The 13,964-nt window shown below is 45.2% G+C and overlaps 1 protein-coding gene and 1 long non-coding RNA gene across 4 annotated transcripts; one reads left to right on the forward strand and one right to left on the reverse strand.

The window, feature by feature from the left end:
* Positions 1-86: 86 nt before the first annotated feature.
* LOC114847177 (uncharacterized) lies at positions 87-1,103 on the reverse strand. Its single transcript, XR_003784156.2, has 3 exons — positions 961-1,103; positions 636-680; positions 87-232 (listed from the first exon to the last, which is right to left on the reverse strand). It is a non-coding gene; the product is annotated as an uncharacterized LOC114847177 (long non-coding RNA).
* A 1,134-nt stretch (positions 1,104-2,237) lies between these two features.
* On the forward strand, positions 2,238-8,712 carry slc5a3b (solute carrier family 5 member 3b). Of its 3 annotated transcripts, none has more exons than XM_029137007.3 (2): positions 2,238-2,722; positions 4,653-8,712. In XM_029137007.3, exon 2 carries the CDS (start codon positions 4,885-4,887, stop codon positions 7,018-7,020), a length of 2,136 nt encoding a protein of 711 aa, XP_028992840.1. In that variant the 5' UTR covers positions 2,238-2,722; positions 4,653-4,884; the 3' UTR covers positions 7,021-8,712. The 3 variants fall into 3 exon arrangements, with proteins under 3 accessions (XP_028992840.1, XP_028992838.1, XP_028992839.1); XM_029137005.3 differs by having other exon boundaries at positions 2,238-2,484; XM_029137006.3 differs by lacking the exon at positions 2,238-2,722 and adding an exon at positions 2,731-3,207.
* The last annotated feature ends 5,252 nt before the right edge of the window (positions 8,713-13,964 follow it).

Genomic DNA, 13,964 nt, shown 5'->3' on the forward strand with positions numbered 1-13,964 from the left:
TGAGCTCAAGATTTTTGTTGCAGAAAATGACATATTGAGAGGAAACCAAGGAGAGCTGGAAACTCTACTAACACACATGGATGTGGTTACTTTGTATGTTGTTTATTCTTTCTTCAAAACAATGGCCTCCTGATGATCACAGTAGTAGAGTAGCAGCAATGCAGCAGTGGCACCGACTGCTGTCCAAGGTGAGAGAGCTGTGTGGTGGTTTTCATGGCTCTTTTCCTGGCTCCTGTTGTGTAAAAGGCACATTTGTTATTTTGAATTCAGTCTCTCCACAACTAGAAATGTTGCGCAGTGGAGCTTTGACAACATAAAAAGCCATTCTCCAAAACATTGCTATCGTCTATTGTCAACTTTCGTACTAGTCTTTGCATTCACTGTTTATGCTTTACTTGCCTGTTATCCACATATGCATTTGCCATATATACTGTAACTCGTTGATGCCGTGGTTATAACTAATATATTATGTGATACAAAGTGGCAGCCTTACTCTTGAGTATACTACACACATGAATGCTGCATACGTGTTACTAGCTGGGCTGCAGGGAGGGGGTAACAATGGATTTACTGTTATCTCCTGTGCGGAGGCTGGTCTTTCGACGTCTTTTGTGTGTGTTGGTTGAAGACTTTACCTCTTTGCCTGCAGGTGGCGCTACAGTTCTTCAAACAGCTGAAGGCTGTATTTGACAAACATCCGATGAAAACATTTTGAAGGAAAATTAAGATAATTAATGCATACTCCAACCATTTACAGTTCATTCATGCTCTTGCATTTAAATCTTGAAATATCTGCCAGGAAGCGCCTAATGATGAAGTGCGCTCCCAGGGGGCAGAGACGCCACCGGTGCACACCTAACAGCAATCAGCTCAATTTGTGTTTATAATTGAAACCTAAAGCACCTGAAAGGCCACAGCCTTAAAATGTGCGAGTTATATTAAAATATAATGAAGTCATACCAGGGGCCACAAAGGTAGGTATGTAGTCCGTCCATCACATAAAAAGCTGGGACTTTGTCACACCTGACAGAAGCCCCAGTTAGTTCGTAGTTCCTCGAGTGAGTCACCGCTAGCCCTTAAAGACGCAACACAAACACGCAATGTCGATTGGGAAATGTAGTCTATCAGGAAATGGAAAATTCCAATCTATGCGTTTGAAAGCCTGAGTGGAAATTTACTACCCTCCCCCTGTAATATGCAGTGTCTCTCTGTTTTGCAGGATGTTTTGTTGGAAGTAAAAATGCCACTGCTGACAATGAGTTATTTTATTATTATTATCATTATCATTATTATTATTATCAGTAGTAGTAGTAGTTGTTGCTGTTGGTGGTGGTGATACACTGTAAAATTCATAGAGGTATTAGAGGCAGTTACATTATTTTGTTTACACAATAGCGATTACATGTTATTACATGTTCGCTATTGTAAACCATGAGCTGTGAATTTCCTCCTAATGACAAACATTTCCTCTTTATCAGCGGCCTGATGTTCCCTGTTTAATACAGGCATCACTGCCAGATCATTTCTAAAACAACAGCTTGCACTGTTGCAAACACATCCTATTTCTTATGGGCATTATTGCTGGCATGCTGCAGAAATGTTTCTTCTGGAGAGGCTTAAAAAAAGACAGTGATAAAAATCAACATAATAACACTGACTTCACAAAGGTTGATGCTATCTACATTGTTCCAACATTCAACCTTAAATATGATTACAAAATGAGTCAGTCAGATTAGTTTCTAGAGGTTTCTAGTAGTTAATTAGAAGCGGATTAGAGACATTACAGCGATACTACTGGTTAATAGTCACCTTAAAACTATTTGTGGTTAAAGATTTGCTCACCCCAGTTACAGTTAAGGTTAGACACTTAATTAAGTATTTTTCCACCTATTATCTATACAGTAATAAACACATATCTACAAAGACACAGACCAAATGTGAAATAAAGTATAATAACAGAAGTGTTAATTACCTCATTATTTAGCAATGTAATAATAATAATATATATAGGCTCATCTATCATCTGAGATTACACATGTTATAAGGTGACATCCAGCTAAAAGACAATAAAGTGTTTTGCCACGTGTTGTTTTTCTAGTCATCCTAAAAACCAGATGCTTTTATTGATGACAGATTAAGAAAAAGACCAACGCACAAGTCCGGATAATTAGCTGGGGCGCTTTCCAGTAGGCGTGTCGCACCCAAACGCGTCACGGGTGTCTACACGTGTGGGGCGTGGAGTGCAACCGCCGCTATAAGGCGGAGAGGCAGCCTGGCTGGACGGGGCAGCACGGCTCAAATGAAGCGGGGCGACACGGAGGACGGTGACGAGCCGCTGACCGCCTCTCAGCACCGACCACAGCCGCCGTGCGGACGCAGCGAGCCCGCGGGGACGCGCCTGCGGGAGCGAGCCGCGTCTTCCTCATCCGCGACGTTTCCGCGCGTCGCGGTAGCATCCTTAGCCCGTCTGCTAACTCCAGCAAGGTATTTGTTCGGCGCTCGTGACTGTCCCGATAGCGGAGCCGGTTAGTGTGTGAGGAGGTTGTCCGGCCGGTCGAGCGGCTTTCTAGGCTTTTAAGCAAGGGGCGTGAATACGAAGCCGTGTTTCGGGCTGATGCCTCCTGTCAGTGAACGCAGCCGAGCGTCTGTCAGCGCCGTGGTTTTGAAAAGCTGACGTTGTCCCACTGGAGCAGTGAAACGGCAGAGCTTCGTCTAATAGTGTGTAAGTGCCTCATGTCAGATGTGTCGGGTCGGTCCAGCTGCTCTTTGAAGCACAGCTGTCGCCTTCGGTAGAATGAATGACCGCTCTAGAAATTTCCTACAGTCATTCTCCAGCTTATGGCGCATTCAGTGTCCGCTGAAGATGACCGCAACTTTCTAAGCCCTCTCATTCTAAGCAGTCATCTTTTCATACTATAATACATAAGAAAATATGTTTTCATTCCCTACAAGCTCCGCTGTGTGTACAGGGTTTAGTGTTCGCCATTTCCGTTCATTTCACTAATTCACTGGATCTCAGATAAAAGTCAACTTGATCTTTATTTGGCTTTACCGTTACTATAGAATATTGGATATTAAATAAACGTTTAAAGAGCTTGATCAACTATGTTGGCGACGGAACAATATCCTGTTACTGAAATATGAATTGTCCTATCAACACGGGGCTCGCGTCACGTGGTGTTATTGTACCGTATTAACATATTAAAGGTGAGTAACCTCAACTTTTTCTGTATCTACTAAAACACGTTCTCCATGACTTTATTAATTGTCGACAATGTTGCATTTACGAATATTTTTTATAAGTATTAAATAAGTATAACATTTATTTTTAGGGTTAATACAATGTATTTCTATTTCATCAAGGTTTCATAAAAGCCTTCTTGAAGCACATGCAGAATATTGGCTATATAGACATAAATATAATAATATAACACAACATTAGAATATTGGTTGCACTTAATAATAATCTGCAGTTCCAGCACTTTGCCTTTGTAGGGCAGCAATGTTCCAGATTGTTGACTGACGTCTCCTCTGTTTTGCAGTAATGATGACAGTCTGTCATCAACATTTGGGCATTTGTTAAAGCACTGTTATGTCTTCCAGCTGTTGACTATGACACTGATTTGTTATGTCTCAGCCAACCTCTGTCTTAAGTTTTACCTGGATTTGTCACAATTAGTCTGAAAAGTTTTGAGTTGTATTATAAATTGGTCGATGAAAGTCTTTCTTTCTGCTCAGCATTCATGTCTCTGCTGGTCTGCTTTTCCTTTTCATTTCACTATTTCATCATTATTAAGAGCTACAGTATGCTCCATGACTCTCGTGGCTTTTAAATACTTGGCAAAGACGTTTAAGTTCGTTACAGCAGGAGCCACAAGACAAACACTTTCATTACTTGATTTAGAGTGCACGATGCAGAAAAATAAACCGTCAAAATAAACCAGTTGTTTAGTTCAACCTAATGAAATGAATGAGTGTGTGCTAAAGTTGGTGGCACTGAAAACATTATTCGTTCTTTTGGCAGTGGGCTGACTGAGAGCTCTGTGTAAGTAGGTGCTGGCGTACTGGGATGCTGGTAATGATGTTTCAATCCCACGTTATGTAATGCAAGTAAAATCATATTAATCTGTTGAATGACAGTGCAGTATTTTAAGGGCAGACTATGGTGAACACACAGAGCATAGATCCTACTGATGATGAAACGACCTGAAAGGAACCTGAAACCTCAAGGGAGGCAGACAGTTTGTGTGTGTGTGACGTGAGCATCACGGTGCACAGGGATTTTATTTTCTCTGTTGCTTCACATCTTAATAATATTGAATAAAGAGTATAGACTATGAAACATGCAAACCTCATGTCATACTATTTTGTCCAGCTTTTACTGATTTATGCTTTGTTAAACAACCCAGAATTTGTGCCAGCACAGAACATCTCTTTAGCTTCTGCAAGATGTTTCTAGTCACATATTAGGTAATCAGCTGCTTAGGGTTTTGGCATATTTTTTTTTATTCTCACTTTTCACTTGACTTCTTACATAATGTCATTTAGCTTTTTTTATGCTGCTGTTTGTAAAGTTACGAATCCTTTTCTGATTCCTTTTTTTTTCCTTGAGCCTTAATGAGAAGTTTTTCTTTGTTTTTGCTCTCTTGCAGGATTGTTATTTCTCAGCTGCTATTTACCAGAGACCTTCAACATCCTCCTGAGTCTAGCACAACTTCTGCGCTGTTGGATCTAGTGAATTTGACCAGATTTCCGGATACAGCTGCTTCCTTCCGGAGAGCAGCCAAAGCAGAGCGTTTCCATTAATTCAATTATAGCACTGACTTATTCGCTTTGTTGAAGGATTCAAAATTATCAAGAGATCTGATAAAGTCATCTGTGACAATGGGTCCTGGAATGGAAGCGGCGGACATATCTGTGGTAGCACTCTATTTTGTCCTGGTGCTAGTCATCGGATTCTTAGCCATGTGGAAAGCCAATCGCAGCACTGTGAGTGGCTACTTCCTGGCTGGACGCTCCATGAACTGGATAGTGATCGGCGCGTCCCTCTTTGTTAGTAACATCGGCAGTGAACACTTCATAGGCCTGGCGGGGTCCGGAGCAGCGAGTGGCTTCGCTGTGGGAGCTTGGGAATTCAATGCACTTCTCCTCATGCAGCTGCTGGGCTGGGTGTTCATCCCCGTGTATATCCACTCGGGAGTCTACACCATGCCTCAGTACCTGTCAAAGCGCTACGGCGGCAACCGGCTAAAGGTTTACTTTGCCTTTTTGTCGTTGTTGCTTTACATTTTTACTAAGCTGTCTGTGGACCTGTATGCTGGCGCTCTTTTTATTCACGAATCTCTTGGGTGGAACCTTTACCTGTCCATCCTTTTGCTCATCAGCATGACTGCACTGCTGACTGTCACAGGTGGGCTGGTGGCTGTGCTGTACACGGATGCCCTTCAGGCGGTTTTGATGATTGGTGGAGCCCTCACCCTAACGATCATCAGCCTTATTAAGGTTGGTGGGTTGGAGGGGGTCAGAACTAAGTACATGCAGGCAATTCCCAACGTCACTGCTATTGTGGCCTCTGGTAACTTCACCTATTCTCCTTCCTGTCGCATTGAGCCTAAACCAAATGCTCTACACATGCTACGTGGTCCTCTGGATGAAGACATACCTTGGCCGGGCTTCATTCTTGGCCAGACCCCCGCATCTATTTGGTACTGGTGCGCAGACCAAGTCATCGTTCAGCGGGTACTAGCAGCAAAGAACATCGCCCACGCGAAGTGTTCAACACTTATGGCTGGATTCCTCAAGATCCTGCCCATGTTTGTGATAGTCATTCCCGGAATGATCTCCCGCATCCTGTTTGCGGATGAGATTGCTTGCATTGGACCTGAGCACTGCATGTCCGTGTGCGGTTCTCGGGCCGGCTGCTCAAACATTGCCTACCCACGCCTGGTCATGGCAGTGATGCCTGTTGGACTCAGAGGTCTGATGATGGCTGTCATGATTGCCGCCCTGATGAGTGACCTCGACTCGATCTTCAACAGCGCAAGCACTATCTTCACCCTGGACATTTACCAAACTGTTCGGAAGAAGGCACTGCAGCGAGAGCTACTGATCGTGGGCCGTTTGTTCGTCGTGGTCATGGTAGTGATCAGCATCGCATGGGTCCCTGTTATTATCGAAATGCAAGGTGGACAGACATACCTCTATATTCAGGAAGTTGCTGGGTATCTCACGCCCCCCATCGCTGCCCTCTTCCTTCTGGGTGTCTTCTGGAAAAGATGCAACGAGAAAGGTGCATTCTGGGGAGGCATGACCGGGTTTACACTTGGCACCATTCGACTGATCTTGGCTTTTGTCTATCGCCAGCCCCGCTGTGACCAGCCGGATGACAGGCCCGCCTTCATTATTCAAGTCCACTACATGTATTTTGCTGCTGGGCTGTTCTGGATTTCAGGGCTGGTGGCAGTGGTGGTCAGTCTCTGCACTACACCACCAGATGAGGAGCAGGTTCGTACCACGACAGTCTGGGGGCTCCGTAACATTAAAACAGGTCCCAGAAAGGACAAGGACGAGATACACAAACTTACTGACCAGAGCCATTGCAATGGCAACAGAAGCCTCCATAAAGATATGCCCCAGGATGTCATGAAGGAGAGGTGTCTGGATGGGGCAGATCTCAAACTCTTGGTTCCTTCCACGGACCATGACCCAGCAACCCCCAGTACAGAAACCTCCCCTGCCAGCTCCCCCGCCAAACGGTTTGGTATTGGAACGATGGAGATGATGGGGGCAGAAGACGACTGCCACATGAACGGGGAGTCGAGCAGGTGTGTGCGTTTGTTGGACTGGTTTTGTGGATACAAGGATGGAGAGCGGAGCGCTCAGCAAAAAGTGGTGCAGGATGATCCAGAAGTGATTTCAGAGATGCTGTACGAGTCGCCTAGAGTTAAACTCCTCCTCAACTTGGGCTTGGTATGCATCTGCTCTGTGGGCATCTTCATGTTCATTTATTTCACCTTGTAGCTGAAGCCAGCGCTGAACTGGTGCGGGACCTTTTTATGAAAGTGAATGTTGTGTTGGAGTTAAAGTATCAGAGACATGAGGCTCTGTCTGTAATATTTACAGTTGTCTTTTAGCTCTTTAACAGGGCTTATTCTAATCATTATTATATGATTATGGCTTCAATGTGAGAAAACCCTCTTCAGAATTTGAAGCACTGTTGTGTGTTCATTGGTTACAGCACTTGTAAGTAATACTTCACTTGGAATTTTAGAATTGTATTCCTCTAAGTAAATTAATATTTGCCTTATTTGACATATAAACTGGTCTTTTTTTGGGTGAAAATAAACCAAACCATTTCCACTCTTGTTGACTGTGACTGCATATATAGTTATGTATATATGTTTGCATATTTAGGGCAGTTTTGTACAAGTTTCTGCTGCTGAACGTCATGATGTTTTTGGTAGAACTTTGACTAATTGAGAACTTTGTGAATTTGCTCCAGACAGTTGTTCCTTTTTGCAGATAGATTGAGAGTTTTTACTTGGGAGATGGCGTTATCCACACCTCTTTTATAGGTGGACAATTAGAAAACACAACTCTTTAAATGCTAAGTAGCATTGTTTTCCCTGCTGGTGTTTCATATTACTAATATGTTTGGAATTATATTTTTTTTGTCTACTGGAGGTTTTACACCAAACGTTTGTTGAGTAAAGCTATTAATTTGTATTTTGAAAACATGTACAGTGTCAAAAATGAAGAGAAGCACAATATTAAAAGCTTATTAATTTTAAGATTTTTTTTTGTAAGAGAAGAAATATTAATGTTGTTTGGTACTTCTGTATTTAATGGGATGATCTATGTTTTGTCACTGACCAAATCCCAGTCACAGCTGTGGCTGTGTTGCTATTTTTAATGGTTTCTATACTGTATGTTTTTCTGACGTGTCCTTGTGTGGCTGCATTCTGTCTTACTTTCAGAACCAGCATAAATTTAGTGAACTACTCTTATGTCATAACAAAAAGCTACAAGTTCCAGTGCTCATGATTCTTTGTGCATTTGTTGTTTGTGTTTATACAGTTGTGAGTCTTTTACTTAATGTTACCATAATATAGTAAAGTATAAATCAGGGGCAATATACTGTATATTTGTTGTGTAGCAGGCTGTTAGGCTACTGTGCCATTTTGTTCAATGCATTTTTCTTTGGTTCAAGTGCATCTTTCATCCACCTCCTACCAAATGTGTCTTAGTGTAAAGTAAAAAAAGTTCAGTTTTTCCTTCGGCTTGCAGTGAGCACCACATCTGTTGACAGTTCTATTATTAATCTGCGTTGCCACGTCGTACATTTTCAGTTAGTTGCATATCAGCAGGGCGTGACGATGCAAAGCGTGGCCGACACAGTGAAGGAGGCGGGTGCAGGATTACCGACCACCATCCTTAAAAACAGTTATAAAGAAAATGCTATTTTGTTTGTGTTTAAGTTTGAAACAGTGTTCAGTGACATCAATTCAAAAACACCTCCGTGGCATTTTGTGATATGCCAATTCACATCAATGTCATACATAAATGAGTCATATGGAGTAAATGATGACTGCTGTATGGGGAAGAGCTTTAAATGTTTTCTTTCTTACAGGAAGAATATATAAATACTTATATATTGTTATATTTGTGGATTTTATTTTTAGAGACTGAAAATAAAGTTTCTGTGGGCACAAATAGGCATCTGCGCTCATTCTTTATAGTATAGAACAAAAGCTAAGACAAGCTAAACTACACACGTTTCTCTCAAAAGAGTTGACGGTAAGTATAGATTTATGGCGACGTGCTTTAAATTTCTGACTTGTGTTGAAACACATAATATTGCAACATTAGAAACATTCTTTATTGAACATGTGGTTATCAGCTAGAGCCATGTTGTGAGAAGCATCTGTTTCAAGGAAACTTTGGATGGTTTTTAATTTGGACCAGACATGTTCTGGACTCACTCAACTTTACAAATTATCTCATGTGGTTGTGTCGTTATTGACACTCATTTGCAACTTGTGAATGACTGCATTGTTTGCTGGAGACGTCCAGCAGTTTGGTCTCGCATGCAGTGATTAAGATGTTTTTAAGCCACTTATTTAAGCCATTTTTACAGGAATTCGTTCTAGGTTTGGATAGTAATAAAATGACCCGTCTATTCAGTTCCACTACTATAAATGACTGTGCTTTCTGTTATTGTTGACAAGGATTACATAAACCCAAGCAAGGCCTTAATAATCTGCTCAGAGCCAGAAGAGGATTGGGTACTTCCAGGCGTCTTTACACAAGATTCAACCAATCAAAAACTTGGGATCAGTGGCTTAAAAATCTCTCCTTGTTTCCACTTTAGCTCCATACATCCATTTATCCTCTGTGGGCCAAAGGCCACGGCCCTGAGGCTCTCCATGACTATGAATAGATTAAGTTCTCAAAGATACTACATAACTGCTCAGTTTGATAATATTGTATATGGTATGAGTAACGTGCAGCCTAAATAACTATTTTAAGGACAATTAACACTGGTGGATTAACTTGCCTTAGTCCACATGACATTTCGAGTCCACGATCTGTATTTCAGTTTAGACAATGTGTTATGTCGGCAGCCGGGCTTTCTGGTTTTGGGCTTTTATTGTCGTGGATTTTGTTTTACATCCGGTTGTTTCGTTCCTGTTCCTTGCCTTGTTGATTGTTTTCACCGGTGCCTCATTAGTCGGACTATTTAGCCCTTCCGTTTCCGAGGCATCCTTGTCGGTTTATTGTTCGCCCACAGCTGTTTGAAGCCGTCCAGGTTTGATCAAGTTATTTCGCCTTGTGACCATAGTCCTCGCTGTTGTATTTTTGTTTCACGTTGACTTAGATTTTGTTTGTGCTGGCCACGCCAGTTTTCCGTATTTTGTACGCGCTTTGAGTTTACGGTTTTGTTTTCTGTTCGCACGGTGAGCATTTTGCCCGTGCCATTTCGGACAAAAAAGGACACTGACGTGAGGACGGTCCTCCGTCGTTCGGATCGCGCGCTACTAGCCGTCGGACCCGGTATTGTTACGTGAAGCGCTGTGCGCGCACCATTGTGCTCCTCCACAGACACCGTGGGAAGGAACCTCCGGAATAACGCTGGAACGAGGACCCGGTCTCCACAGCCACGCCATCGCTGTTCCTCAACCTGCCTCATGCTCGGAGCTTCACCTCGCGTTTGCCCGGTTTTACCAGGTAGTACCGTTCAGTGAAGACAAGTCCAGGTGTATGCTGAACACTGTCCAGTATATAACTTGCCTTATTACTTACCTTCTCTCTCTCTCTCTCGGTACTCAGGGACGCTACTATCTAGGACGAGTTTACGCCCACGCACCCTTGTTTCCTTTTTTTTCTGTAAATAAAACCCTTTTGTGTGCATACTAGGTCTCTGACTCGGTTCTGTGGAACACTCCCTGGGGGTCCAGCTGCGCATTTAATGGTGCACAGGGTAACATTTCTCTGACAGAATAAACCGACCAGCGACCCTATGGACCCCCCAGAACCGACGATGAAGGCATGGCAAGCCGGTATTGAGTCGATATTAGTAGAGCAAGGTAACCAGATAACGCGTATTGCGCAGTCCCTCTCACAGTTAAGCTCTATGGTCTCTCAGACATGTACCGCTGAGCCACGGTTACATCCCCCGGCACGTTACAGCGGCGAGCCCGGGGGAAGCCGCTCTTTCCTTACTCAATGTGATATTATGATTCAGCTACAGCCTTCAGCTTTCCCCTCAGAGTCCTCCAAGGTGGCATACGTGTTAACCTTGCTAGGAGGTAGAGCGGCAGCTTGGGGAACAGCAGCGTGGCGGAGAAGGGAGAGCTACTGCGATACCTTAAAAGCCTTTGGTGATCAACTCTCCCGAATCTTTGACCCAGTTCGGCCCCAGACGGAGGCATTACACGGACTGGCGGGCCTTTCTCAGGGACATCGGCCGCTCGTGGACTATGTGATCCAGTTCCGCACCCTCGCAGCAGACAGCAGGTGGAATGACCACGCCCTTTATGATCAGTTTTATTTAGGCCTCAGCGACCGTATTAAGGATGCGCTATCTTATCGGGAGGAACCACAGACCCTGGACGACCTCATCGAGGCTGCTACCAGGGCGGAGCAGCGTCATAAGGAGAGACAGTATGGGCGGAGTGGTTCCCGTGCCACCCCTACACATAATGCTTTTACCAGTTCTGTACATAATTTCCCACAGCAGAAGCAGGGAACGTGACAGCGCCTCACCACGGAGGAACGAGAGCGACGCCATCAGAAAAGACTGTGTTACTACTGTGGTGAGTCAGGACATTTTGTGTTGCATTGTCCAGCAAAAGGGGTGGCTCAGTAGCCTCCGTGGAGGTGCTACTGAGCCGTTCTTTGGTCAAAGCCTCCACCGTCAGACCACGGACCCAGGTGGTGATCGGTTCAGGACCATTCCAAAGGACTGTGACTGTGTTGATTGATTCAGGAGCTGACGCTAACTTCATCACGGAGACCCTGGCCAAGGAGCTTCACCTAACCCCTGAACCACTGAGTCAGGCCTTACAGGTCAGATCACTGAATCGAACATTTTTGCACAACGTTACCCACATCACTGTTCCTGTATTCCTGTCAATGGGTAATCACCAGGAAAAGATCTCCTTTCATATTGTTGACATGGCTGAACCACCATTAGTCCTAGGAATCCCATGGCTCCAGCTGCATAACCCCCATATAGATTGGGTAACAGGAAAGGTTCTGGGGTGGAGCACGGCCTGCCACGCCTCCTGCCTTCTCTCCGCTCGCCCCTCCAGGGCGGTCTACGTACATGAAGACTGTTATCCAGACCTCTCCAGGGTTCCCCAAGCATATCATGACCTCAAGGAAGTCTTCAATAAGGCCAAGGCGGTCACCCTCCCACCACACCGGCCTTACGACTGCGCAATTGACCTTCTACCGGGACACACCCCCCCCAGGGGTCGTTTGTTTTCACTGTCCGGTCCGGAGAAGGCGGCGATGGAATCCTACATCCAGGAGTCCTTATCTGCAGGTATCATTCGGCCGTCGACCTCGCCTGCAGGGGCAGGTTTCTTTTTTGTCGGGAAGAAGGATGGGGGCGTAAGACCGTGCATAGATTACAGGGGCCTTAATGCTATCACGGTAAAAAATAGATATCCTCTACCTTTGATCGCCACTGCTTTTGAACTGTTGAAGGGTGCACGAATCTTTACCAAGTTAGACCTGCGTAATGCATATCACCTAGTGCGCATCAAGGAGGGGGACGAGTGGAAGACTGCTTTTAACACACCCACAGGCCATTTTGAATACCTCGTCATGCCATTTGGCCTAACGAATGCCCCAGCCGTTTTTCAAAACATGGTTAATGATGTCTTGGGGGATATGTTGAATAAGTTTGTTTTTGTATACCTCGACGATATTCTCATTTTTTCAAAGTCTGAGACCGAGCACTTCCAGCATGTCCGAGCGGTTCTTCAGCGTCTCCTCCAGAACCAGCTATATGTTAAGGCTGAGAAGTGTGAGTATCATGTGTCCAAGACGTCCTTTTTGGGTTTTGTTATTAGCCCAGAGAGGATTGCTATGGACCCTGATAAAGTGCAAGCCGTTAGAGAATGGCCGGTGCCCACAGATAGGAAGCAACTACAACGGTTCCTGGGGTTTGCAAATTTTTATAGAAAGTTCATTAAGGGATACAGCGGGGTGGCAGCACCACTGCACAAGTTGACATCACCTAAGACAAAGTTCTTGTGGTTCCCAGAAGCCAGGGATGCATTTGAGAAACTGAAGACCCTGTTTACAACCGCTCCTATTCTCACACTCCCCGACCCAAATCTGCCATTTGCCGTCGAAGTTGATGCCTCGGACTGTGGGGTGGGAGCAGTGCTATCCCAGCGCTCGCCTTCAGATTCAAAGATTCACCCCTGCGCTTTTTTTTCCAAGAAACTGTCCCCCCCTGAAAGAAACTACGATGTGGGCAACCGGGAGCTGCTGGCAGTCAAGTTGGCCCTAGAGGAATGGAGACACTGGCTAGAGGGTTCGACTCACCCTTTCACGGTTCTAACAGACCATAAGAACTTGGAGTACCTCAAGTCGGCTAAGAGACTGAATTCCCGCCAGGCTAGGTGGTCGATCTTTTTTGAGCGTTTTGCTTTCACCCTGTCTTTCAGACCTGGTACTCTGAATAGTAAGGCGGATGCTCTGTCTCGTATTCATGCCCCATCTGACCCCCCGGATAGGTCAAAGTTCATTCTCCCAGGCTCAGTTAGGTTGGGCGCTGCACGCACCGGTTTGGAGGAGAGTGTCATCGGCGTGAATCAAGGTACCTCAGCACCTTCAGGTTGCCCTGATCACTGTCTCTTTGTCCCTGCAGAACTCAGATCACGGGTCTTGCAGGTCTGTCACGACTCCCGCCTTGCTGTGCATCCGGGGGCAGCACGCACCGTACGAGCGGTGCTCCAACGTTTCTGGTGGCCTACAGTGCGGAAGGATGTGCGAGAGTATGTTGCCGCCTGTCCCGCATGCTCCAGGTCGAAGGCTGGCCACCAGGCTCCAGCAGGGCACCTACATCCCCTGCCCGTTCCAAAACGCCCATGGTCTCATTTATCCATGGACTTTGTCACTGGGCTGCCTCCTTCCAACGGGAACACTGTGGTCCTCACGGTTGTGGATAGATTTTCAAAGATGGTGCACTTTGTTGCACTCCCCAAGTTGCCATCGTCCTCTGAGACTGCTCAAGTGATGATTGACCATGTTTTCAGGCTCCACGGCATCCCGGAGGATGTGGTCTCTGACCGGGGGCCTCAGTTCACCGCCAAGTTCTGGAGCGAGTTTTGTCGGCTGCTGGGTGTCTCTGTCAGCCTATCATCGGGCTACCATCCCCAGTCTAATGGGCAGGCCGAGCGTTTGAACCAGGAACTGGGAACGGGTCTTAGACTGTTGTGCTCTGA

The sequence above is a fragment of the Betta splendens genome, chromosome 21, assembly GCF_900634795.4.
Source record: "Betta splendens chromosome 21, fBetSpl5.4, whole genome shotgun sequence".
Classification (NCBI taxonomy): Eukaryota; Metazoa; Chordata; class Actinopteri; order Anabantiformes; family Osphronemidae; genus Betta; species Betta splendens.

What these genes read in the sequence shown, in the direction of transcription:
- slc5a3b (XM_029137007.3), top strand. Translation starts at nt 4,885, where the DNA reads ATGGGTCCTGGAATGGAAGCGGCGGACATATCTGTGGTAGCACTCTAT.